This window comes from Homalodisca vitripennis, chromosome 3 (assembly GCF_021130785.1).
Source record: "Homalodisca vitripennis isolate AUS2020 chromosome 3, UT_GWSS_2.1, whole genome shotgun sequence".
In the NCBI taxonomy this organism is placed as follows: domain Eukaryota; kingdom Metazoa; phylum Arthropoda; class Insecta; order Hemiptera; family Cicadellidae; genus Homalodisca; species Homalodisca vitripennis.
In genome coordinates, this window is record NC_060209.1 from 156,826,378 (window position 1) to 156,852,809 (window position 26,432).

Consider the following 26,432-nt stretch of genomic DNA (forward strand, 5'->3'; position numbering starts at 1 on the left):
AGCATGAATTTAGTTAATATACTGAGTGATGTTTTTCTTTTGTGGGTCCGCACTAATGGCCAGACCATGACCTCAGATCACGTGCCAGATCATCCCAACTTTTCTGAAGTCAGATTGCGCTGGATTAAAATCTAAGACTTATTCAATACCTTTCTGTGCAGAAAAAGACTGAGCTGGCTGTAAGTTTCAAGACTGTAAATAGTTCGTTAATATTTGTCTTAGATCTCTATAGATCCCCCTCACAACAGCTTGAATTATTTTTACAAAGTTAGAATATTTATTGATAAAATTATATATTTATTAGACTAACAAATTTCTTAGAAGTGAATAAACCAGGGTTAAACGTTTCAGGTACTCATTAGAAACCTTTAACTTAAAATTGTTCATAAATTCACCCACACGTGTCACATCCACATCCTCAACTGCCATTGATAATATCATGTCAAATATTGAAAAAGTAACATTTATATCATTAAAACCGCTTTTACTGACCATAATGCACAATAAACTTTCATTTAAAATTGGTGTACAAAATTTCATCATGAAAACGTAATAACTATACGAACTTTACAACAAAACAATGTTCTAGAATTAAATTATATTTTAATAGAGATATCCCACCATAGCTGCGTTATGTGTAGAAACTCGGTTGCTCCTCCGAGCTTGGGGATTGTGTCAGTTAACAACGTAGTAGTGCACTCAATTGTGCACCTTATAAAACAATAAGATAACCTATTCACCTAAATTACAATACCTTTTGTAGTCCAGGTGTCTCTGATATTGAAACTATGCAAGGAGTTAATTTCGAGTTTGTCGTTCTTCGTCGCCGACTATTTTAGGATCCCTTCAGACGAACATGACTCCAGATTTCAGGAGTCAAGTCTACGACAGCATCAGATTTCAGATGCTGTACGTAAGAGGAAGGTAAACAGGAGTTAACTTCAACATTAGCAACCCTTCCCACCATAGCTGGGTTATATGTAGAAGACTCGGTTGTTCCACATCCTTTGGGATCGTGTTTTTGTTAATATCATAGAAAAACTCATCTAATTATAATGTGAACATGGCAAATACTAATCCATTTTCATCAATTTTACTAATACCAGTGACACCATCAGAACTGTCATCAACATACTATTCAAAGCTTAAATTCAAAAAGATCAACATGTATTGATGGGATTTTAATGTGACTGGTTAAAGAATACTCTATGCATTAATTGAACCAAGCGAGTGACACGATGAAGGACCAATATGACATTTGAGCTGACAAAGGTGGCTATCAGTAAGGAGAACTTGTTTGGTTATACAACGCTCGAAGACGCCGTGGATTTTCTCCTAAACTACAAACATCTTGGGAGGGCCAGTTTGAGGTGGCGACAAAAATAAATTATGTAATCTATCGAATTAAGAAGTCATTGAGAGGGAAGACTTGAATTGTCCACCTAAACCAACTTTCTCGGTATCATGGGAACAACGGAAGAGAAGAAAGCTGGGAAGTTCGAACTCTCCAGTGCCCACCAGCACTACTTAGGTGTGAAGCTCGGTATCTTTAAATTAGGTTGTGGCTACGATGGTCTAGACTGGAAGATTTTCGGATCAATGTTGGAAAAGGTCTTTGAAGACTCAGGAATTGACATCACCGTTTGTATTTTTACTCCTTGGAAAACTGTAGAGACGAAGCAGATGGGGCGATGTGATCCAGAGGAAGATATCGTGCCGTCTCTCTTAAACGCTGAGGATACTGTTCTGAGGCAGAACAGTATCTAGAAGACTTTTTTCAGTCGTTCCAGATAAAGAGGTCAACTTCTGATACAAGAATATCAAAATGGATAATATATTAACGTCTTTGGATAGAGAGCACTAAGTGGGTTGGGTCAGTCCCTTTAGCTGGCTCGTCTCCGCCCCTCCTTACATAAGCAGTGGGTGGGTACTGTGGCCTTTCATCACTTGTATCGGTCCTTCCCTTTTGCACGTCTGTTCTCTAGCAAGTTCTCAAATCGCCAATTGCTGTATCTATGCTATTTGTCAAATATAATTATAATAAATTTGTAGAACGACACTAAATTGATGCTACCAACTCAGAAATTTAAATTCAAATTTATTAAACACTTATTAGATTGTTTAATAAAACATGTGAGACCCTTTGAGAACGCTAGCTACCTGCAGACCACACGTATATTAATATTAACAAACATATTTTTATTAATTCATCAGCATTGAAATACTAAAATCTTAAGTTTCTGAAATGAAACATTTGTTGATTTGAGACTAGTTCCTCTTTATAACACAGTTGTAAAGTTTATCCACATGTGAAAAGCAGAACATCAAGCGTGGTCGGCTACTGACTAGTATATCTTCTTTTAGTTCTACAAGAAACATGATTTCCAAATGAAATTGAACTTATTACAACATATTTTATGATCTTTTACTAAACTATTTCTTGGCCTTATTATATGGTGGGGAAACAGATATCACATCTCATTAACTGTTCTTGATCAGTACAAGGCAATTTACAATGTTAATGTAAAATGAATTTACAAGCCAAATTTGGGTGGTCCATAGAAGTATAACGTGTAACATACATTATACAACAGGATTGGGATACAAAATACAGTACATACAACATTTTTAAACTTTTATTCCGGGAACACTAAAATAACATGAAAAATTATCCTAAATTGACTTAGTTATCAGTGATTTACCAAATGGTTCAGCAATGGAAAATTCTAAAAAAATAGAGACATTGCAAACAATGTGTTTATTTTAATTAAACATAACTTCATAAAAAAATATAACTGTTCAAACAGAAAATAAGCCATTAAAAAACGAAACAAAGGTTTTGACAGGAGTTCTGAGATTTGGTAATATTCTATTCTAGTACAATGATGAAATACTTCTTTGAAATTCACTGCAAGCAGGGTACATAACACAAAATGCAACACTAAATATTCAGGCAATACTGACCATTAGATTGCGGGTTTGTAGAATCAACATATACAATTTACTAAACTAAAAAAGTTTTAAAAGCCTGAATTTTGTGCTGCAATTCTGATATTATGACAGTATACAATTAGCACATAATTCAGAGAGTGAAAATCTGTCAAAGAGATCAATACTCTTCTTACATTCTTTATACTTTTTTTATTTACTATGATATTTACAAAATTAGTTTGTTTTATTCAACAAAATCAGAACCCAAGTCAAGAACCACTTAATGATTTCTATAATATCAATGGCACTTTCCATGAAAAATATCTAATAAGAAAAGAAAAAATTATTATCAATACAAATTTATGATAGATAAACGATAATAATGAAATCAGAGATATAATTATTTCTATTTGACATGTTAGAAAAACAAGTAGCTTTCCTTTCGTAATTTTTAAAGATTACAAAATTTGCTCAAAGATAAATATTAACTTCTTTAGTCTAATTTCGCTGTGGATGCTCTGTAAGTTTATTAGGCACTAGTTGCAAGTGTGTCAGAATACTTTCAAATTACGTTGTATTAATAGACTACGTATTAAAACAACAAAAATATATTACTTTCAAAAACTTTAAATGCATTGTAAAAGAAAACAATAATTTACATAGAAGGCAAGAATTTAAGTACCAAAAATAACACTATAGGAATCAATTTTAACCACTTATTAATAATACTTTAAAAATGAATTATCACAAAAAGTTAACCTTAAAGGGAAACATGAAACTGGTAATACATAGGTCTGGTATCACTGCCCTGGTTGGTCATCTGATGTCTCTTCTTCCCCATCATCCTCCTGTAATAAACAAAAGATTTAAAAAATAAACAAATTCTTTTCATCTTAAATAATTCTTAAGCAGTAAAATGATAGACATGTTAGATTTTGACAATTGGTGTAATGCATTTCTTACATTTTGAGATTTTATGTTTTAAACTAACATGAAACCAAACAAACTTCATACTACTGGAAAGAGATTTTTAAACTTTTATGTTCATCCATAAAACATTTATGACGGTCTTTGTTGTGGCTATTAATCATAAAATATAATGTACAGTTATTTGTAATCGTTCATATAGAGTATTAACAGTAACATAGTTTATGATCATTGAAGAATTTGATTTGGTAAAACCGTGTTGTGTTTCGAAAACACCATCTTGTTAGCACTGGAAATGTTTTTTAACACATCTGATTCTACTGTGTCGTGAAATCGCAACATGGCAGCCTACGACACGTGAGGCGGTTTGCGCATTCTGATAACATGATCTCACAATATCTGGCGATTGAATAAAAATCAGTTGAATAAAGATGAGTGCCCTTTCAATTCTTGTATTTTCGAGTGCCCTCTCGGGTTCAGTTGAATAAAATACACAGACTCATCTCCAACGATGAGTGGGCTCTTATGCTGTTAGTTTTTTAATTATTTGCACTTAATGGGACTTACCATTTTATGAATGTATGGAATAAACTCAAATTAGACATAAGTAGGACATTGAGTGGATGACGACAAAGTTCATCTGTACTCAATCAAGAAAGTAATGTGCCAGTTGTGCAGGATGATGGGCTAGCCAGCAGACGCTCCTGTTCATATCTGAATGCTCCCTTACATCTTGGGTCGAGAAATCACACTTGCATTTTATTACGTAAGTGGGCACTTGCCTTTTACATCAACTTTATTTAGGTGAAATTGAGAATTGACTCACATTAGCGATTGGGCTCTCAGATCGTTTAGAGAGCCCTCTCATGAGTGCTTACTCGACTTTATTTAACTCACCCAATGTGAAACATATTGATTCAGTGTTAACTTTGCTCTTTTAATAGGCGAACCTTGTCAGGCTCTCATGGATACTGATGTTCTGCATCTCAAGTAGTTCGCTCATCTGCGTTTTGTTATTGTGAATTTTTTTTATCATGGCTAGCATTGTTAGTAGCGTGTCATGTATTTCTGAAGGATCAGATCTCTTGGGATGAACATGAGAGTGACCTTAAGAACGGCACAGTTTACAACCCCCAGTACTTTTTTTATATGTCCTCTAAATGTTGAAGTAATCAAATGTATACAACACAAGTTTTCTCTAAATATAAAATTTAGTAGTAACATAAATAGCCTATGTTTTATCAAGAAAAAAAAATATCAGTTTAAGTTATCGTTTTTATCCCAAGTCCTGATATCACATTTTCAAACCATATGATATGACATCATAAATTAAACATTTGGAGGAGGTTATGGATGTTCTTAAGACAAACATCTATAAAGGTAAGATATCGTGCAATTATGAATTTCAGGATGTTGTATACCATTTTATTGTTTTAGTAGGAATATAACTTCAGACATAGTACCAAATATGTAATTTATGTCAACTAGAACTTACAATCTTGGTCTGGATTAATTTACTTAAGGAGCAATTCGAAGATTAGCTTTGAAATAGAACAATTCTTCCTGACATAAAAAAAAAAAAAACTTTAGGTGTATCACTGGATATTGTTGTCTATCTCTCTCTCTCCCCATCTCCCCCCCTCTCCCTCTCTCAGGAAATTTGAAATTTATTTTGTATTTTTATGTTATAGTGGTTCCTGAAGTGAGCATTTAGCAGCAATATTTTATTATTCTGAGTGTTTAAACTAATTAATGAAATTTTATATAGGTTTAATTTTAACTTTTGATCTAATATAAAAAACTAAAAATAGACATTGGGTGTACAACAAAATCCTTTTTTCTATGCACCTTATCAAAAATTATCACAAAATGAAGGTTACAATTTGAACATTTTTAGTTAGGGAGAACTCAAACCCCTTCAGGGGAGAAGCAGTGCCTGAAAAACTGTAATATGTCAAAAAGTAGAAAAATATTATTATTAACTGACAAAAGTATTATTTTTTTATATGAAGCTATTAATAATTAGCATAATTATGAAAATTATCTAGAAAACTTCAATTTATTAAAAATCATACAAATGTTAGAGAGATTATTATTGTAGAAAAGTTGACTGAAAACTACAGACCCTTGGAACCTCATCTTCCTTGGCCTCAGCAGCGAGTGGCACCAATGCCATCTGTGGTTGGGTTGGAAGTGAGTAGTGCCGCGGCCTCGGCTCTAAGCGAGGACTGGCTACATCTTCACTTTGTGCTGGACACTCTAGGTGTACGCAGTGGAATACCTGACAAAAGACCAACTGCAATTTTGAAAAATAAACCACTCTAAACATTGATAAAACTAAAAAGTTTTACAAAACAAATTAATATAAATGTTCAATGATGGATCTGATAAATTTAGCACAAACATACACACACACACACACACACCAGTGATAAAACAAACTAACAAAATAATGAGACTTATATAATAAAATATAACATGATTACATTATTGTCCAGCTACAAATATATCAACTCAACAAGCACAACTTTAGATAGTACATTTCACATTCAGTAACAAGTTACAAAAGTTCGTAACACCAGCAATAACCTCAATAGGGAACAGTCAACACAGTGCTTTCAATTTCATAGTGTTAATTAACTTGAAATAGTATTAATTCATCAGGAATATTCATGGTAAGAGTTGTTCTTTGCTGACTGAACCACATATGATGAAAAACAAATTATGAGTCACAAAAACAAAAATACAGAAAGAATAAAATGACTTGCACACAGTCAAATCAAAACATGCAAACGGTGTCTCAAGAAAAAACTGAAGGGAATTGAACCAACTGCATTAATTGTAGAATGAACCCTAAGGTATTAAACTAATGAAAAATAGTCAAAACTAATAATATGAACTATTAAGTCTATTAATATTTTAGCACTTGAAATACTTTAATTTCCAATGACCATGAACTTGTTAAGACGATACACGTCACAAAGTACTTCTCAGTTAATTAATACTTACTTCGTTGGCTGTATTGTGGGTACCAATGATCCGGATGAAGACGACAGGTCGGCGTGTGAATGTGATATACTGCCAGGATTGACAGTTCTCTCGGGTTTTGTCCCAGACCAGTTCCCAGTCCCATAGGTTCACTGACACCTCCACATAGTAGCTGTAGCTGCGATCATCACAATCCCACAAAAGGATCCTACAGGACAATTAAATGCCCATTCTTCTTTGTAATGAACCATTTAATTCTGTTTACTAGGTTTGTAAATTTACATTATTATTTTATTTTAATTTCCCATCCCAACTGAAGATAGCTAAGATCTAAAAATATTTGCATTAATTTAATTGTTAGGTTATAGTTTAGTAAGTTTTGAAATATTACCAAATGAGGGGTAATCAAAAATTCCAAGATTGTGTTTGTTTGGGGTAATGAATAGTTGAACGAACATTTAGCATTACTGGTCATGAATATTCCAAATTGGTGTTTAGAGGTTACGTGTGGCTTTACTAGTTGCGATTTTCTGATTGTATTAGTAGTACCAGTTTTTTGTTTGGTTATTTTACGATGAATTTAAAAGAAATGCAGAATATTACGAGAAGGGTTCATTTCTTCTTGGACTTTATTTGGCAGTAGAACATATACTGGGAACAAAATAAAACAATATGTCACTTAAATCTGAACAACCCAATGGATGTCCAAGAGTGCAGGAGTTGTCAGGGTGGGAGCCCTCGGCTAGTAACGAATGTGCGACCCTTGTTTTCTTGTGAATGGTACTGGTCTCGACTTACTGGGGGTATGGAACACCCCCAGCTAAAAGAGGTCCGTGCTTTAGTTGGTTTTAAATATTAACTATTTAAAGTTACTTTTCACGCTATTTTAATAAAAAATTACAATTTTAAAATAAGAACCTTAATGCTATCTCATATTAATAAGTTAAAGTAACATGAAATGATCTCATGACGTGTTACGACTTTACTTATACTACACAACAGTGTTTTTATTTTATAGCTTTCACAAAACATCAGACCTCGTCTACACTGTGATGTATATTTTGATTAGATTATTACAATTAATTTAACATACAGTAGAGAAAATTTAATTTTTCAGAGTAACTCAAATTGAATGGCTGTAAAAGGTAACATGTCCGGCTTGGTCAGAAGAAATGTACATTAAACAGGGTGTCCAAAAAGTCCCAGGTCGGTTAAATATTTTTCCAAATATTTAAAATAGAGCTACAAAACCTTACACAAAGTTACTGGACATAAAAATCTATTTTTACCACATATTCAGTGATCCGCTACTTCCTCAGGAGGGTGGCCCGCTAGGAGTCAGAAGAAAATCTTAAATGTAAGCATAGGTCGATATGCATATCAAATAAAAGGTCTTTATTAGTAGAGTACAGAGCCGCAAACCCGACCTCAAACGGATAATCGAGTCAAAAATGACAGATGTTCAAAGATGGCTAGAGTTTCCAACTTAGGTTAATGTAAAAAATACACTGATGAGCTTTTTGATTTTAACTTTACTAACCCAAACCTGTTTGCAATTAATAATTGTTGTTGTAGAATAATAAGTTTCATTATTTGCAATGATTTAGTCATTAGAAGATTACTACTTACAGAGAGCTTTTTCACAACAGATGCTCGAAGTGTCCGCCTTCTGTTGTTTGACAGTGAGCTAATCGGTGATAAAAGGCCTCCACAGTGCGTTGTAGTCCTGTTTACTCACGTTCCAAACAACCACTTTCTTCTAAGATCCTGTTCCTCAATTCTTCCAAATCTCGTGGTTTTCTTTTATACACCCTATCTTTAAGATAACCCCAGAAAAAGAAATCCAAAGGAGTTAAGTCGGGGGAACGAGCAGGCCATTCAATGGCACCTCTCCTTCCGATCCATCTTTGAGGGAACATAACATTTAAGTAATCCCTTAAAATATTCCTGTAGTACGCGGGTGCTCCGTCTTGTTGAAACCAGATTTGAGCCAAGTTTTCACCAACAATATTTCGAAGAGCTGGTATTATACGGTTTCTGAGCATGTCAAGGTAGGAAACTCCGTCTAAAGTTCCGTTGATAAAAAACGGCCCCACAATTCTTCCACGTAATATGCCGGCCCAGACATTCAAATTTTGTGGGTGTTGCGTGTGACCTTCTATCATCCAGTGCTTATTACTATCAGTCCAGTAACGGCAGTTGTGTTTGTTTACATTGCCATTTAACATGAATGTAGCCTCGTCTGAAAATACAATGTCATTTAGAAGGATTTGATTTGTATCTAACTTGGTTATCATAATTTCACAAAACTCAAGACGCCTGTCAAAATCGTCTTCGTTTAGTTCTTGATGCAATGTCAATTTGTATGGCTTGAAACCATTTTTATGCAAAATGTTTTGAATATATCATGTTTTTGGACATATCATGATTGCCTGCAGCCGATCTGAGTGTTTCATGAGGATTCTCAATGAATGACTGAAGAACTTCCACACTCGAATCCTGATCGGTTGCACTTGGTGGACGACCACTTCTAGGAAGATCAGAGTCAGTTCCATAAGTTACAAAACGGTCTATTGTTCTCGTAACTGTTGATTTTGATATTGGGTTTCGGTTTGGAAATGAGTCATTGAATAGGTGTTGAACTTCACTGTGAGACCGTGTTAAATCCCCCCAACCACGCATCATTAATATGGTAACTCTCTCACGTTCACTAAGTGCCATAACAAAGACAAGATAAAACTAAGTTGAAACAAATTAAGAGTAAAAAACTGTTATGGTCTGTCTTTACTAACGAGTAGAATGCCACTAATAACATCTAACTATAGCAAGAATGGTTACTGCCTGCGGGAATACCCCTCAGAAATAATGAAACTTATTATTCCACAACAACAATTAATTATTAAACATAGTGTAATTATTTAACAGCTGTTCTAGGCTAGAATAATATTAGCAAGAACAGTGCTGCCACCAGCTACAAATTTCAAGTCTAACTCATTATTGGTAAAAAATGGACATGAGGTGTTTCTCAAATGACTGATTCATGAATGATGATGCATTATGATTAATTTAAATGTTTAACTTGCACACAACACGATGGTACAATAATGACTCTCGAAGGTTGGCATTTTAATATAATTGTAACACTTTATAATTGTTAACACATTCAGAAACGCCATAATCTTGAAACCTTCAAGACAAAAATATATTCAGAGAAAATTTGGATGGAAGATGCTGAATCTGATAGTGCTCAATGCTGACACATACTTCTTTATAGATTTAATTCTTACATGAAACAGTGACAGTCAGAACTCCATCTTGAGAACAGTACCATTGGGTTCACGCAAAAAGCGGTTGTGCCAAAAATGAGTTATTTCCTGAGATTTACAAAATAATTCACAACTTAAGTTGTAAAAGGTATATCTTTAAACTTTGTTTACTAAAATGCTTCCAACTGAATTGTCTGTTGACATTTGATTATAATAGATGGATAACTATTGAGTTGTTACCTCATGGAGTCAAGGAGGTACGGTTGGCCCAGCTGTACCAATATGGAGCCACTGCCTAGTTGATGGCATGTATAGCCAGAGTCCCAGTCGTAACGCTTGGTCTCTCCATCCAACAACGCGTTGCGGCTACGAGACACGCCCTCGACCACACTTGCGCTGCTGGCGATCGTGGCCACATTGTGTATCGGAACTGTAGCACACACGACATTCATTGTCAGCATATGGTAGTTTCCATGCATTGCCCCAGCATCAGTAGGAAAATTGAAAGTGGTTTCATTATATTATAAACTACACTGCTTAAGACACCTAACCCACACGTTAGGCAATGTTTCAACAAAAAGTTAAAGTAGACACGAAAGTTGAGTATTAACTTAAAATGATTCAAAATGAAAATCAAGTATCACATTTGGACAACATGGCCACTGACGTAAATCACCTTCTGATAAACATTCGTGTCTTGTCAACGTTTCTAAACGCAAAAGAATTTGGAAGCAATTGATATAAAAATGGAGTTATTTTTTCATTTATTACTACTTTCATGAAAAAGATAATAAACAATTACTCTATCTTTTGAGTGCTATGCATGCAAAGTCCTTAGTTCTTATTTAAAACATGTCAGGTATCATCTTTTCTATAATAAAATTAAAATAAATATATGTAAGTACAAAAGATGTCCAAAGTCACAGAACAATTAAGTATTTTTGAAACAATTTAAGATAGAGCTAGAAAACTTGGTACAGACTTACTGTCTGTACTCACACCAGTTTGTCATTTTTGAAGAAAATATTAAGAAAAATCTTTTGTCAATATATTGTACTTTTTGTGACTCATTTTTTTATATGAAACATTTTACTTTGAACATAACAATAAACACCAAAACCACAAACACAACAGGCACACATTATAAAGATTATATTTTTATCCCAAAGGCCCTTAATTGTCTACTTGTACAGTTTTGGTACTAAGTGATTGAAAAACACGGCACACACTAACTTTTTGATTCTAGTACTCAGAGGTTTAAATTGAATATTTTACTAAACCTTAATATGTTCCTGCATGAAAAAAGGAGATATAAAGACAATATTTCAAAAGAATAAATAAAATCTTGTTTATATTACGTTCTAATTATACTCAGATGTGAAAAATGGAAAAAAATCAGATTATTTAGTCTCAGATTTAATCCTTACAACTCCACATGACATCAGTTTTCTTCCATTTGCAGTCGGTCTACAATGTCTTTGATTGGTGCTGCAATCATACAGCAATCTTAGGAACTAATACTTACAGCTGAACAAAAATAACTGTCATTTGCTGTTGTTTTTTGCTAGTCAGTTTGGTGTTATTGTCAACTGGATATGTTGTTACTGGGAACTTTGTTTCTGATTCCAAGTTTAATGCTGAGTTAGAGAACAACGACGAATCAAGTAATAAGAAAGTGAACACAGTGATGGTAAAATCGTCTTGACAAGATCGGAAAATTTTTCAGGTAGTGAAAGTTATGAAGGCCTAGTCCCAACCTCAAATAACGGTGGTAGTGGAGATGGATTAGACAAAAAAACTATTAGACACGATTTATGATGACCTGATTTTCCACATTTTCCTTATACTTTAGTAGATGGATATAAGAAACTTAATAAAAATAAACATGAGAGTATTCCACACATTTTTATTTGTTTTTTACTGTTAAAGCATTAAATGAAATTATTGCTGAAACTAATTGTTATGCAGAAGAGAAAATAAACAATCAGAAACCAATTAAGCCTAGATTTATCTGGTCCACTTGGAAAAATGTTTCTAAAGAGAACTAAAGGCTTTCTCAGGTGTTATCTAAACATGGCAAAGAATCCGTCTATTTTTTTGTGAATGGGTATTTCATCAAACATTTTTTGGAGATGTATTTTCATAAGGCAGATTTTTTTAGAGATACCACACCATGGCGAAATACAAAACTTTTTAATAAGTATCTTTTTTATACCTTGAAACAATAGTTATTAAAAATTCGAAATCATTAAATATAAGTGTATGTATACAGGGTGTTTGAAAAGTATGGGTACGGCTTAATATTTTAAAAACCATAAGAGATAACATCTATAAACTTTGCACAGTGTCATATGGCTATGTAAACTATTTTTCCTTGCTATTACCATGACATGCCAACCATGGCGGGACGGCCCACAGAGGAAAACATGGAAATCTTAAATTGAAGCATGCTTCAACCCATGCTTCAATTTAAGATTTCCATGTTTTCCTCTGTGGGCCGTCCCCCCATGGTTGGCATGTCATGGTAATAGCAAGGAAAAATAGTTTACATAGCCATATGACACTGTGCAAGCCATATGACAATGTGCAAAGTTTATAGATGTTATCTCCTATGGTTTTTAAAATATTAAGCCGTACCCATACTTTTCAAACACCCTGTACATAAACTAATTGTTTGCCAGACAGCTGTAATTCACTATATATATATATATATATATATATATAAGTAGATATGAATATGAGGGTTCTAGCGCACTTTTGGGACAGTCAGAAAATCAATGTAAAATACTGTCCATTGAACCATAAACAAATCTGAGAAATCACGAATGTAAAATAACCGAATCTATAGCTGTTTTACTGTTCATTGTAGGCTTCTAATTTCTTAAGCTGTTTTAATGAAAAAATCCAGAAATCTTAATAAAAAATCTATAAACGGAAATAATGAAATTTGCTAACAATCACTCGAGAAGTCGGGGAGAATGTGAGTAAAACCGCATTCTTTTCACGAGGTTCTTCATTTACTTTCTCCAAATGTACTATAAAATCATCAAAGATTTCAGGTTTAAAATCGTAGTCAAATTCAATGTCCAAATAGTGAAAGATTATAGGTAAAATCTTCTCATAATAAACGTGTGTATTTAAACCTACAAACCTAATGTATTCTTTGAAAAGGAAAATAATTTTGTCAACGGTTCCAAGAGATAAGTAAAAATTTTTATTCTGTTTTCTAAATTCTGTAACAAAATGTGTTTGCTTCTTGTCTCCATATTGTAATTTCATAAGCAGGTTATTCAAATATGTTAATTTATTTCGAAATTTCCTAGGCTTAGGTCTTTCGTACAAAATTAAATTACAATCTCTACAAACTAATCTTTTATCAATAATTTCTCCTCTATTATAACACTTGTAACAGTTGGCATTATACTCTTCCATTTTACAAAAAGAATAAATGGAAGCTATGGAACTAAGTCTGCCGAGATATAAATTTTTCAGCGCAAATGTTTATGTTTATATTTCAACTACCGAGATAAAAAGAAATAATTTCATTCTATTGTACAACTATTTAGGATATTTTGTTTATGATTACAAAGATTATTCCGGAAGAAATCGAGATTTTTCATCAGCGAAAGAGTATATTTTTGAAGTTTTAGAAGGAATGAAAGAGAACAATATGAACATCATTAACTACTGAATTTCTCTAATATCGTTCTTAATCACATCATAGGCTAAAAATTTCTCAGAAACCACAACCACATAACAAATCGCGTTTGTAACAGCATTTTGAAAATCCATATTGATAATTATATCGTTCTTTGAACTAGAAATATTTGTCAAACTCTTTGTTGTATCAATGACATAAATGGGTCTATTTGCTATAAATTCTTTGGGGTTGTAATACATTTCCATATTTTTGTAGTAAACTTTCTTAAAATCTTGATACATCTGATACATGATTCTGAAAAGACCACCGGAAATGTTTAAATTTTGTAATTCATCTGGATAATAAGAACCATTCAATTTTACTCTGATATTTTTTACATTCAAACTATCGAACTTTGAAGGATTTTTTTCTTGATTATTCTGTCTATCTGTTTGAAAACCAATGATAACGAACTTGGGATTGAAGATATTTCTATAAATATTTGTGATATCGAACGAATAAGTTGTTCCGGAAATACCTTTTTGCTCAATACATTGCCAATCTAGAAAATTAAACGTGATGTTTTGAGATTTTATAATTTCATCAATCAACTGAATTTTACTCGTGGTTTTGTAATCAATCATCGGAACTCTAATGAAAAACTCGTTAATTGTAATTTTGCCATCAACAGGCATAACATTTCCAGTTGCAGTCTTCAGAATCACATCATCGTCTTCTGCTCTTATAAAACTTAGATAAAATCCTCCTTTATAGATCGGAATAGTAACATTTTCAAAAAATCCTAAGCCGAAATGTGCTAAATCACCGACCGCTTCAAATTGTCCAAATTTAAAAGTTGATTCAAAACTGTTTGAAAATACATCACTTTTGGAATAACAAATAGTTCCTTTAATTGTGCTTAATTGACCACAGTTTTCGACTTCTTCTATCAATTTATTGTGTTTTCTTACTTCAATCTTAGAAAATAAAAACGGTATAAAATTATCGATTAATCTAACATTATCAGTTCCAAGATATGCTTGACCATCTTGTTTTGTTAAAGTTCCAGAAATATAAAACTGGAAGTTAGACGAGCAAAAGTTATCTCCAAAATCAATATTAAACTCAGTTCTTTTATTCGGTTCATTCAAATGTTGTTTACTAATTGGATAGAAATTTTTAAACTCCGCCCTTTCAATATCACTAGCATACTTTCTGTAGTCCACCATAGACGCGATGTCCGTCCCGGTTGTCGACACACACCCGCCACTCGGAGTGTTACCCCACCGGGTGAGGGGGAGTCCGATAAGAGAAAATTTAAACATCATGTATCATTTTTTCATCGATCTAATGTACGTTTTTATAAGAAAAGATATAAATTTTAGTAAAATAATTAAAAAGATTAGAGTCATTTTTAATGATCTACTTCGTCATATTCGGGATTCTCTTTCTTAAATTTTGCTATCTCGGTCACATATTTCAATAAAATTTGCACAGGATAGTAACCGCTATCTATAATATTGTTCCAATCAACTGTATCTTTATTTTCATCCAAAAATTTTATACTCAAGTGTTGATAGAGACAAAGAACAGACATATGATCTTTTAATTGATAATGTATATTTTCTTGAATGAACTCTGGGGACAGATTTTGATATTTTGCAATGTTATACCAATTCAATTTGTTTACGTATAATCTCATCATATCTTCGGATAATTCATATTTTTGAGAAATGTCATCCCAATGTTCTTTTTTCAAATCTCTTTCGTGTTGCATTATAAAAAGATCGAAAGCACTGTAATGTCCCGCCATCTCTATTTATTAAGAAAAAATTTCAAGTTTTTATAAATTGGCTCTTTTTAGCGTTACATTCAGCACATTTTCCAGAAATTCTCTTAACTCCATTGATGTTTGCATAGTATTTTATATCGTTTGTGGCAGTTTTCTCTTTACATCTCACACAATATATGAGCGCCATTTATTTAGGGAAAATTTATCGTGCATAAAACCCTACGCGAATACCTATTTCAGTAAGATCTTCCTCCATATTATTAAGTTTTTCTTCTAATTTTTGAAATTTGACAGCATAAGAATCATTGTATTCAACAAATTTATGACCAATATTCTCAAAAGTTTTCGTAGCATCTAAACTAAACTTATCAAAAGACTCTTTAAAATTAGTAAGTTTTTCATTAATTTCACCAACATCGTCTACTGATCTTCTATTTCTGGCTTCTAACTTGTCATAGACTTCTGTTGTAAAATCTTTAACATGCTGTTTATGATTCTCGTAATTTTGTTTTAGTTCATTAAACATTTTAATAGGATCTTCTAATTGAATCATTACAACAACATCAAATGGATTAATTCCTTTACTAACACCGCTAATTCTTTTTCCTTTAAAATCTAAGGCATTTTTAACATTCGGATCATGTAAATCAACAATATCGATGTTTTCTGATAATTTTAGAGGTTTTAAAATTTGTTCTTTAACAACAACATCATGTTTGTCAATACCAGGTCGAACACCGACAATTCTTTTCTTATTAGCCAAACTAACATAATTCTTTTCAACTTTGATCGCTTCAGTAATTTTATCAGCTTTTTCGATATGAGACATTAAATTGGTAAATAATTTTTTTACACCATCATCAACTTCTTTTTCCAATGTTTTTATTTTATCAGCAACTTCATTTGAACTCATGAAATTTGCAAGTTTGTTATCATATTCTGCTTTAAAATCTTCAATCTCGACAGCAAACGTATCTGAATCTGGAAGGTTTTGTAATAAATTTTCTAACTTGTTATCAAACTCATTTCTCAAACTATCAAAATTCAAACTATTATCTACATTTTGAATAATTTGTGTTCCAAATACGTCAAAAATATTTTGTGAATCCATATTTATTAAGCAATAATTTGTTAACAACTTCTTTAAAATCTTTACCATTACTCAGTTCATTCAAAACAAAAATACACAAATGTCCACAAATTGGGGGATCGTTATAGTCTTGAATCTGAGAGTCATTGTAGTAGACGCTTGATTTTTTCAAATATTTGATCAATTCTATCGGCGGTTTGTCCTCAATTCTTCCATACGAATCAAAATAACAGGCATTCTTATCATTCTTATAATAACAAACCCAATGCGTTCCACTTCCCATAATCGAGTCTAAATTCACAATTCCACATTCAAATTTCTTAACTTTTTCAGGTAATGTATCGCGCATAAAAATTCCTCTAAAATGTTTAATGTTTTTGCAGATTTCTTCCAATTCTCCGAATGTTAAGGGTTCAAATTTTTTTTCCGATGTTTGATTTCACGTAATTCAAAGTTTTTTCATCTAATCCAGATCCTGTAACATCTTCCAACTCTTTATCTAACCAATTTAAAATGTTTCGAACAATAGGAATCACATCTTTTTTAACGATTGGAGCAGCTTTACGAACATAAGGAACAACATTATTAACAACTGGAATATTTTCTCCAAAATCTAATAAATCTTTCAAAAGTCCACCATTTTTAAGTTCTTTCAACTGATTATAAGAAAATTCTATTCTGGTTCCTTTATTGTTTTTCTTATGTTTTTCGAGTTTATTGTATTGTCTATTTGTTAAAAATATCTTATCTTCGCCATTTTTTTGTTGATCTATTTTAAATTGAATACTAACGGGTATTTTCTTCTTAAAAGCGGATTTTATTTTTTCTTTCTGATTTTTGCTGAAATTTACGTTCACCTCCATTTATATAGTTAAAATTTCAAGTTCTCTTCGATTCCCATTCCTAGTTTTCTCTTCAAAAACATTGCTCCAGCTGTTGGAAGCGCAACAAATCTTTCACCTAAACTAGCATCTTTTGATAAAAATCTATCCATTGCCTTATCTTGCAAAACTTTATCTGCGATATGTCTGGAATTTGTGTCTCTATGTTTTGCATAAAAAATATCGTGTTCCATAGCAGCTTGATCTAATTTATTTATACCAGGATCTCCTCTTTTTAGTCTTTTTTCGAGTTTTGTGCCAGGCCCCAGATACTGATAAGTTGGTACGTGTAATTCAAAAGGTAAATTGTTGATAAAATCATTCAAAAGTCCACTACCCTCAATCATAGATGAACTTATTGCCGGCAAAACTCGTTTTAAATATTTAATTCCATCAGGTTTTTCAATCATTTCATCAAGTTTGTTCGAAATAAAATCTTTAATCGCTTTCTTTTCGTTCAAAAAATTGTTGTTTCCAGCCTTTTCTTGAGCATAGATATAATTTATAATTCCATCGAGTTTTGTCAAATCGTCGATATATCTGTACTCAATCTTATTATCATTGTATTTTCTCACACCTGATCCTTCGATTCGTTTTTCCCAAATTGGTTTAATCAAATTGAGATATTTTTTACCTTTACTTGACTTTGGTTTCTTAGTTGATGGATCATTATTTTTGTAAATTGAATCAGATTTCCATAAAATTTCTGTATACTTTTTCAAGTCTTCTTCAGAATATAAACCGTCTTTTGGAACATCAGTGCCTGTTAATAATCTCCATAAACCTTGAGTTCCTTCATATGTTTTTTCATTAATAATGATATCATTATGCTCAAAATTCACGGGTAAATTTCCAATCATAAAACTTTTCTTTTTTCTGTCCCAATACAAACCAAATTTATCATCCTTTGCTCTAGGAAGAAATTTTTTACCAATTTCACCAATTATTATATCCGTTGTTCCAGGACTTATTGGTTCAACTATGGTAGAGTCTTCAATGATTCGAGGTCTAAATGGTGTTGAAGATGGTAATTTTGGCAATTCAAACTCAGATTCTGGTATCGAAATATCAGCAAATTGTCGTACAACTGGAACCAAATTCATCAAATTTTGATTATCGCTTAAAACATTTTCAATTTTGCCCTCAACATTTTTTATTGCAGATGTTACAGGTTGATTAATTTTTTGAATAAATTCTTGTTCTTTTTCATCAATTCGAATCTGTTCTTTAAATTCTTTGATTAATTTCTTTTCTATTTGATCAAGTTTTTTTGCTTCTTCTGAAGTTACGTTCGCCATTTATTTAGGAAAATTTTAAACGTGGAACGTAAAACGTGAACACGAAACGTGAACACGGAACGTAAAACGTGAACGTGGAACGTGAAACACGAACGTGAAACACGAACGTGAAACACGAACGTGAAACATGAACGTGAAACGTAAACACGAACGTGAAACATGAACGTGAACGTGGAATGTAAAAACGTGAAACATGAACGTGAAACATGAACGTGAACGTGGAACGTAAAAACGAGAACACGAAACGTAAACGTGAACGTAAAATCATGAAAACAACTAGATTATCACACGTTTATATTGGAAAATTTATTCAAATATTTGCCATTTTTAGGCTTCAAAGTTAGATTAATAGTTAAAAATCCATAGTCTTCTTTCCAAATTTTATCACACAATTCATTAAAGTGGTTAAAACTCATATCAGATCCCACATAATTGTTGTAAATCTTTCTCGAATAGTGATCGTCTTGCTTAAAAACACACAACATATTCAAATTATTTCTAATAACTTGTTTATCAACCTTTGAAAAGCATTGAGAAAGATAGATACAAGAGATATTTTTGTGACGAGACATTACGAAATATTCCTTAATAACGTCCTGATTTTCCAAAATACAATCATCAAAAACGATTAAAGAATTTGGTTTACATTCGCTTAACGGAACTATGTCCTCAGAAGCATTATAAAAATGTGATACCTTTTTGCTTAAGTTTTTTCTCAATATTTTCAAATCTTTCTTGCAATTTTTTATAAGCGTCTTGTTCTAAAGATTTACTAAAAAACATACAAATTGGAATAAGGAATCAACCTATTGTAGATAAAATTCAATAATAAAGTTGTTTTTCCACATCCACTTGAACCAACAATTAACAATCTGATCGGTTGATCTTTCTTATTTTCTTCAAACGTTTGAAGTTTTATCTGATCTTTTTGCTTTAAAAATTTCTCCATTTAAATAGAAGATTTTCATCTTGAAGCAACGCTTGCGAAAATGAAGCTGTTCAAGTTGACTTCAGAAAGCTCTAAATTAGTTTTAAACTTGGAACATCCTATACACTTAGAGGAAGAATCAAATTATTTTATCGGTTTAAGCGGTTTTTATTCTGACAATTTTGTAATAAATATTAGTGAAAGTTCTCCTTATTGTATAGGATTTAGTGAGAAGAACATAACAAAATATTATGGTTTAAACAAAGGATATTATACTTTCGATCAAATAAAAAATTCCCTTAAAAATTATCTGAAAACATTCAAACAATCAGATAAATCTTTAAACTTTGACGAAAACAAGTTTGAAATGCAAAAAAATTATCTCTCTAATAAAATTCAAATAAAATCACCAGTAAGAATAATGTTTTCAGCAATTATTGTAGATTTGTTAGGGTTTGTTCAAGAAACTATTGAGCCAAATCAGGTATATTTAGGAAATAAAACGCCAAAATTTAGACCTTTCGATGTAATTGAAGTGCACTGCAATCTCGTTGAACCTAGTTTTGAAAATCATACCGAACATTTACACAAAGAATCTGAAATTTTGTACACTTTTTTCCCAAATGTTGCTTATGGATCAAAAATCAGTGAAAAACCGAATGAAATCGATTATATTCCAATTAGAAAAAATATTAAAAGAATTCAAAAAATCGTTCTAACTATACAAGACTCTGAGGGAAATTTAATAAATAATGAGAGTAAAACAACAATATATTTAAGATTGTCGAAAGAATGATGAATCAAGGGGGGAACGAATCGTTCTTACCTTCAAACTTTCAAAACGAGTTGATAATGATGATAAATACCAATACTTTTATCTAAAAGATAAGGTAGCCCTCGAGGGCCACCTCACAAATATTCACAAAAAATACGAATAAAGACAATGTTAAAGAAAAATACAAAAAAAGCTTTGAAAACATAGATTCTGACAAGGGCGTCGATTCGACGCTCTTACAAAAATTTTAGAATATGAAAACACGAGACAAGCAATAATATTAAACGTTGATGATGATAAATCAATGTTTAAAGACATAAATCAAGGGGGTCTATTGAATAGACTACCTTTAAACTTTCAAAATAACACTGTTTTCGTTAATGAATCTGGACTTTATACTCAAAATAAAAAATTGCTTGTTAAATTTTTTCTATCTAAATGGAGTCAGTTGTAGACCTACTCAATAATCAACTTATATTCAATAACAAACATATCTTTACGATTGTTGACGAAAACAATGTGATCTGGTTTAAGGCTAAAGACGTAGCAAAAATTCTAGAATATGAAAATACTATGCAAACGATCAGAATAAACGTTGACGAAGATGATAAAAACTTCTATTTTAATCTAAATATAAGGGGGGCTATAAATAGCTTACCTTCAAACTTCCAAAATAACACTGTTTTCGTTAATGAATCTGGACTTTATTCTTTAATTTTGAGATCGCATAAACCAGAAGCGAAATTGTTTAAAAATTGGGTTACGAAAGAAGTATTACCTTCCATTAGAAAATATGGTGAGTACAAACTCAAAAACGAAAATAAGCAGTTAAAAGATGAAATAAAACAGTTACAAATTAAAGATGAAATGAAATCATTGAAAATAGAGAATCAAGAATTGCGAATGGAGTTAATGAAACCAGATCTTGTTTGTAAAGATTTTGATAAGAAAAAACACCATGTTTTTGTGTTAATTAAGAAGAATCACATGTGGGAATATCCTTATTACGTTATCAGAGCTCAGAAACGAGAAATACCAAACCGATTAAAACATCTAAAAATAAATTATCCTGAATTAGAGATTTTGTTCATTGATGACGAACCAAATTCTATCAATCTGTATAACCAAATGAAAGAATCTTTGAATATCTTATACAACGGAAATCATTTTACCACAAATATGACTGAATCTCGACTGATTTATAGAATATCTAAATTACACGATGAAAATGTTAATAAATTTTACTAAAATCTTGAATTATGATAGTTTGTTTGTAAATGTCTTTTAAGATTATAGAATTGTTGAATTTCTCTTCCGCATACGCAATGAACTGGTCCAGCAAAGATTTCTCTAATACATTCTTTACAATATGCTTGTTTTTTATCTTTACTATAATGCCAATTGTTAAATTCAGAAATATTCTTAACTATTTTACAGCGTGTGCATTCTTTCTCTTCCAAGAATAATTTTCCCATTTTATCATATAATTCTTTTCTATATTTCTTATTACAATCTTTACAATAATAGTATAATCCATCTTTGGTATTCTTATTTTTAGAAAATTCTTCAAAATCTTTAAATTCTTGACACTTTGTACACTTCTTTTGGGCCTCCATTTATATAGAAAAAATTACAGCTTTGACTTTCTCAATTCATATCCGTAAACACTTCCGGTTATTTCTCAATTTTCAAAGTTTCCAAGTTTATTTAACTCATCTAATATATCAGATTTTGCTTCATTTTTATAGCCATAAGGTACTGTATCGATCTTATTTTCTAGAACGATTCTCTTATCATCTTTAGCGTTCAGTGCTAACTTGTTTATAGTGACGGTGTACAATTCATGTTTATAGCTTTTTATTACAGTCATCTCCCTAAATTCTTCTTTATCTTCGAACAAACATCTCTTTAAGTTTTCGATATTTATTGTTTTATTTACAACGCTTCTCTTAATTCCTTTACACCTAACTGGATTTTTGTCTAGATATTTGTACGAGTACATCTTTGATCTTAAACCACAAAATTCTTCTAATATCTCGCCGTTCAATTCGTCTTTGAATTTCCCTATTACCTTCTTATTTTTAGTAGTGAAACATTCATGATCTTTTGGATAATCGCTCGTATCAAAGTCCTCTATATTTTCTTTAATAATTTTAAAAGGATCTCGTTTCAATTCTAGAAAATAACTGTCTGTATCCATGTAACACAGATTCAAATCTGGATCAAACTTCTTTAATTTGTTGTAATAAAACTCGTACATTAGCAATTTTGAGAGGTCGAGAACTGAAAATCCTATGTAAATCGGTTTGTTAAATTTAACCTTTTGTTTGTACATGTGACTCGCTATACAGTTGTCGTCAAAGATATTGAAACATTTGAAATTCGTTTTCTTAGCTTGTTTCATTGAAAATTCTTCGTTTCCTAGTTTAATATCACATCTATTTCTTACATTTTCCATCGATTTTCCAAAAACCGAGTTGTTCATAAGCTTATAAAAGTCCTTCTCAAAGTCACTTATAGCCTTGGTTCTCATACTAGTATTAAAATCGATATATTCTTTCATGAAAGGTTTCTGATCAAACGCAATAACCCTATTCACATGTTTTAAAATCATACCTTGTTCTAGATAGAATTTCAAATTTCTAGAATGAACAACATATTCTGTTTTGTTTAAAAGAGTTGTGCAAAGTTTGTTTTTAAAATGTTCTGGAGCAAGAGGTAAATCTTTGTGATGTTCATGCAAATTTGTTGGATATTCAAGATCAACTTCTAAAATATATCCATAATCTTCGTCGCCAGTGAGTTCCAAAATTGTTTCTTTCCATTCTGCTGTTGTATACGTTTTAGGATCCATCCACTTGATTTCGTTATATGGTAAATTTTGCATAAGTCCATACCCATAAAGGTTTGTTTGCATCGACGTACAACAAATAGTTTTCGGGCTTTGTCTTATCAAAATCTTTTAAATATTTGTTATTTGCTTTCACATATCGTTTAATACACTGAGAAATGCCTCCGCGAATACCTTTTTCGATCATCAAATACATATTATAATCACTAATTAATTGTAATTCTATCTTCGTTAATTTTAACATAGCATCCCATGCAAGACTGGGAGCTGTTAGATAGTGTGCTGGATCAAGTTTATAGCAATTCAAACAAATATTCCTAAAATTTTCAAAGATATCAGCGAGCAATAGAACATCTTGAATGTTATAGAGATCGGAGTAATTTCCTAGATTTTTTACTTTTAATTTGTTCCATACATTTAAGTAGTGTTGAAAATCTTTCTCAGATATGCTCTCGTCTGTCAAAAGTGAATAGAAATCTTGAATTCTCAATTCTTCTGTGTAATCAAGTTTTTCAATACTGTCGATAAATTCATAGGGAAATATTCCTTTTCCAGATAGAATTTTAAAGATTTCTTCTTCGTCATTTGGTTGTCTATCTAGAATTGCGTTCAGACCATCTTGTATAAAATGATTTGTATGTTTGAAATCATCTTTTTTGAGGTTTTTAGCTAACTTTTCTATAGACGATGCCATAAATCTGAACGTATCTACGAATGAAAACTTGATGAACTTTCTTGGTTTATCATCTTCAAACTCATATCCATATCCAGAATTTACAGAATAATTTATGTATTTTTCATCGGTGTTTGCGATCAAATCAACATTACCATACTGTTTAGCCAATTCTTTTATGTACAAATGAGTATCGTAACATGACATATTGTGGCAGAAAACTGGAATATTTTGTGGAAATTTGAGATTCAAGTTACAAGATAAATGAGCTGAACCTCTAAATTTACCTGTTAAATGACAATGATCTCGTACTTTTTTTCTTGTTTGATTATCAAAACCATCACATTCGCAAATATGACAAACGTTTGCATTTTGGTATGAAATTTCTTCTTCTTCAGTCAATTTCATAGGTATTTTATTCTTAGAATTATACTTTTTAGCTATGTATTTCGATAATTTATTAAGTTCTTCAAACAATTTTGCAGGAACATTTGGCAAATCTTCTTCATTTTTTGCTCTATAACATATAGGTTTGTACATGCGATTTGTCACATTTGACACTAAATATAGAGTAAAACCATAAGGAATGTGCTTCTGAATCTTGGTTGAAGTCGATCTTTGCGGATTGTTCTTGCATGTCGGTATTTTCTCTAATATACTCTCAAAATCCATATAAATAACGTACGGATGGCTAAACTTCTTTTGATAATTAGTGAATTTAGTTGTTTGACCAGGAAACGGCATAACTGGTTTACAAACTTCATGTTGCTTACAAATTTCTAAATGATCTGTTAAATCTCCAGATTTGTAGAAATGGCTTAAACATCTTCTGCATAGAAATTTTTTATTTTTACACTTAGATAACTGAGAAAATACAAGTTTGTTTAAATCTGTTATCAAAACATAATGAGATTTTTCATCTTGTTTTACATACAATAAATTGATTTCTAATTTGGCGTCATAAACTTCTGAAATTTGCAACGGAACAATATTGAGTTTTTCATCAAAACTATAGACATTTACAGACATTTTCGGATAATTATACTTTGCTTTACTGCTTCGTTTTTCAAATAATTGTATATCTTTTAAAGACATTGGATACTCGAAACCTGAAAATATCTCGTCATTTACAAATTTTTCATATTGTTTTGATCTTTCGCAGTCTCTTTCGGGTTTTTCAATAGCACATCGGATAGAATAAATAAAGCAATAATCATCTTTATTTTTGATATTTATACAAGCTTTCTTATCTTTGATTTTCTTTGGTAAATCGATATATGATCCTGCGTTCATAAATTCGTGTTTATTAAGGCTCAAAATCAGTTGTTTACAGCGTTTTAATGTCCATCCAGAACCTCGATTTGGATGATTTGTCTGTTCTCGATGTGTTAATTTATTAAATTGCTTAGTAATAAAGTCGTTTATGTCAAAGATTTCGTCTGCTTTTATAGTAAAGTACATTGGACAAGTTTGTGTTTCACCGTTCACTAAAGTTCGTTCGTATTCGCATTCTAAAGAGAGATAACCCTTCATATTTTTAACATTTTCTTGAAATTTCTCGATTAAACTCTTAATTTCTGACCGCATAATTGATAGATATTTGTAAATTGACATGGAATTATCGTTTAAATTTGTTAAAATGTATTGCTTGAAAAGACCGTGTATTGAGGATAAAACTTCTACATCAATGATATTTTCAGGTTTCTCATTAAGAGTTTTGTCAATTTCTTCGATCATTTCAGACTTAGTTTTATCGTTTGTTTCAATGGACAATTTCTCAGCGATTGATTGAATTTTTTCATCTTTAAATAGATTGAGATCTTTTTTACTTTCCTTAAAATTTTTCTTTAGTTCACGCAATTTTTCTATATTATACATGTTTTGGTGATCGGCAATTTGATTTTCTTTAGCCCAAGTCTTCAAATAATTTAATTCTTTTTCATAAATATCTTTATTTTTCAGATGATTCTTTGACTTATAATGTCGGGTAAAATGATGTTCAAAAACATCTTTTTTGCAGTATGGACATGATACCTTTTTCCTCTCCATTTAAATAGGGAAAATTTCAATCTGCCAAGTTTTACTATTTAGTAAAATATCTTTTTATTAAGCTGAAAAATAGCAATAATTCAGTAGATTTCTAAGGATTTTTATCAAAATTTGATAAAAATTAGCACAATTTATGTAGAAACAGCGTTAAATGTTTCTATTTATATAGGAAAAATTTAAAGATTTTGATACAAATCAGCAGAATTTATGATTTAACAGCGTTAGATTCTTCTATTTATATAGGGAAAATTTGTATAACTCAGACTTTGAAAAGTGGAGAATTTTACTAGAATTTGACACAAATCAGCACAAATTGTAGTAAAACAGCTGTAGATTCTTCTAT

The 26,432-nt window shown here is 31.5% G+C and overlaps 1 protein-coding gene across 2 annotated transcripts in view; it reads right to left on the minus strand.

Moving 5' to 3' along the window:
* Positions 1-2,618: 2,618 nt before the first annotated feature.
* LOC124357699 (BTB/POZ domain-containing protein 9) overlaps positions 2,619-26,432 on the minus strand; it is a 43,040-nt gene continuing 19,226 nt past the window's right edge. The window contains exons 9-12 of one of the 2 annotated variants that reach the window (XM_046809703.1): positions 10,353-10,542; positions 6,868-7,054; positions 5,984-6,139; positions 2,619-3,779 (exon numbers count right to left, since the gene is read on the minus strand). In XM_046809703.1, the coding sequence (XP_046665659.1) occupies positions 3,732-3,779; positions 5,984-6,139; positions 6,868-7,054; positions 10,353-10,542 (581 nt within the window). In that variant the 3' untranslated portion in view covers positions 2,619-3,731. Of the gene's footprint in view, positions 3,780-5,983; positions 6,155-6,867; positions 7,055-10,352; positions 10,543-26,432 lie in introns of both variants that reach the window. The other variant, XM_046809702.1, reaches the window with a different exon arrangement.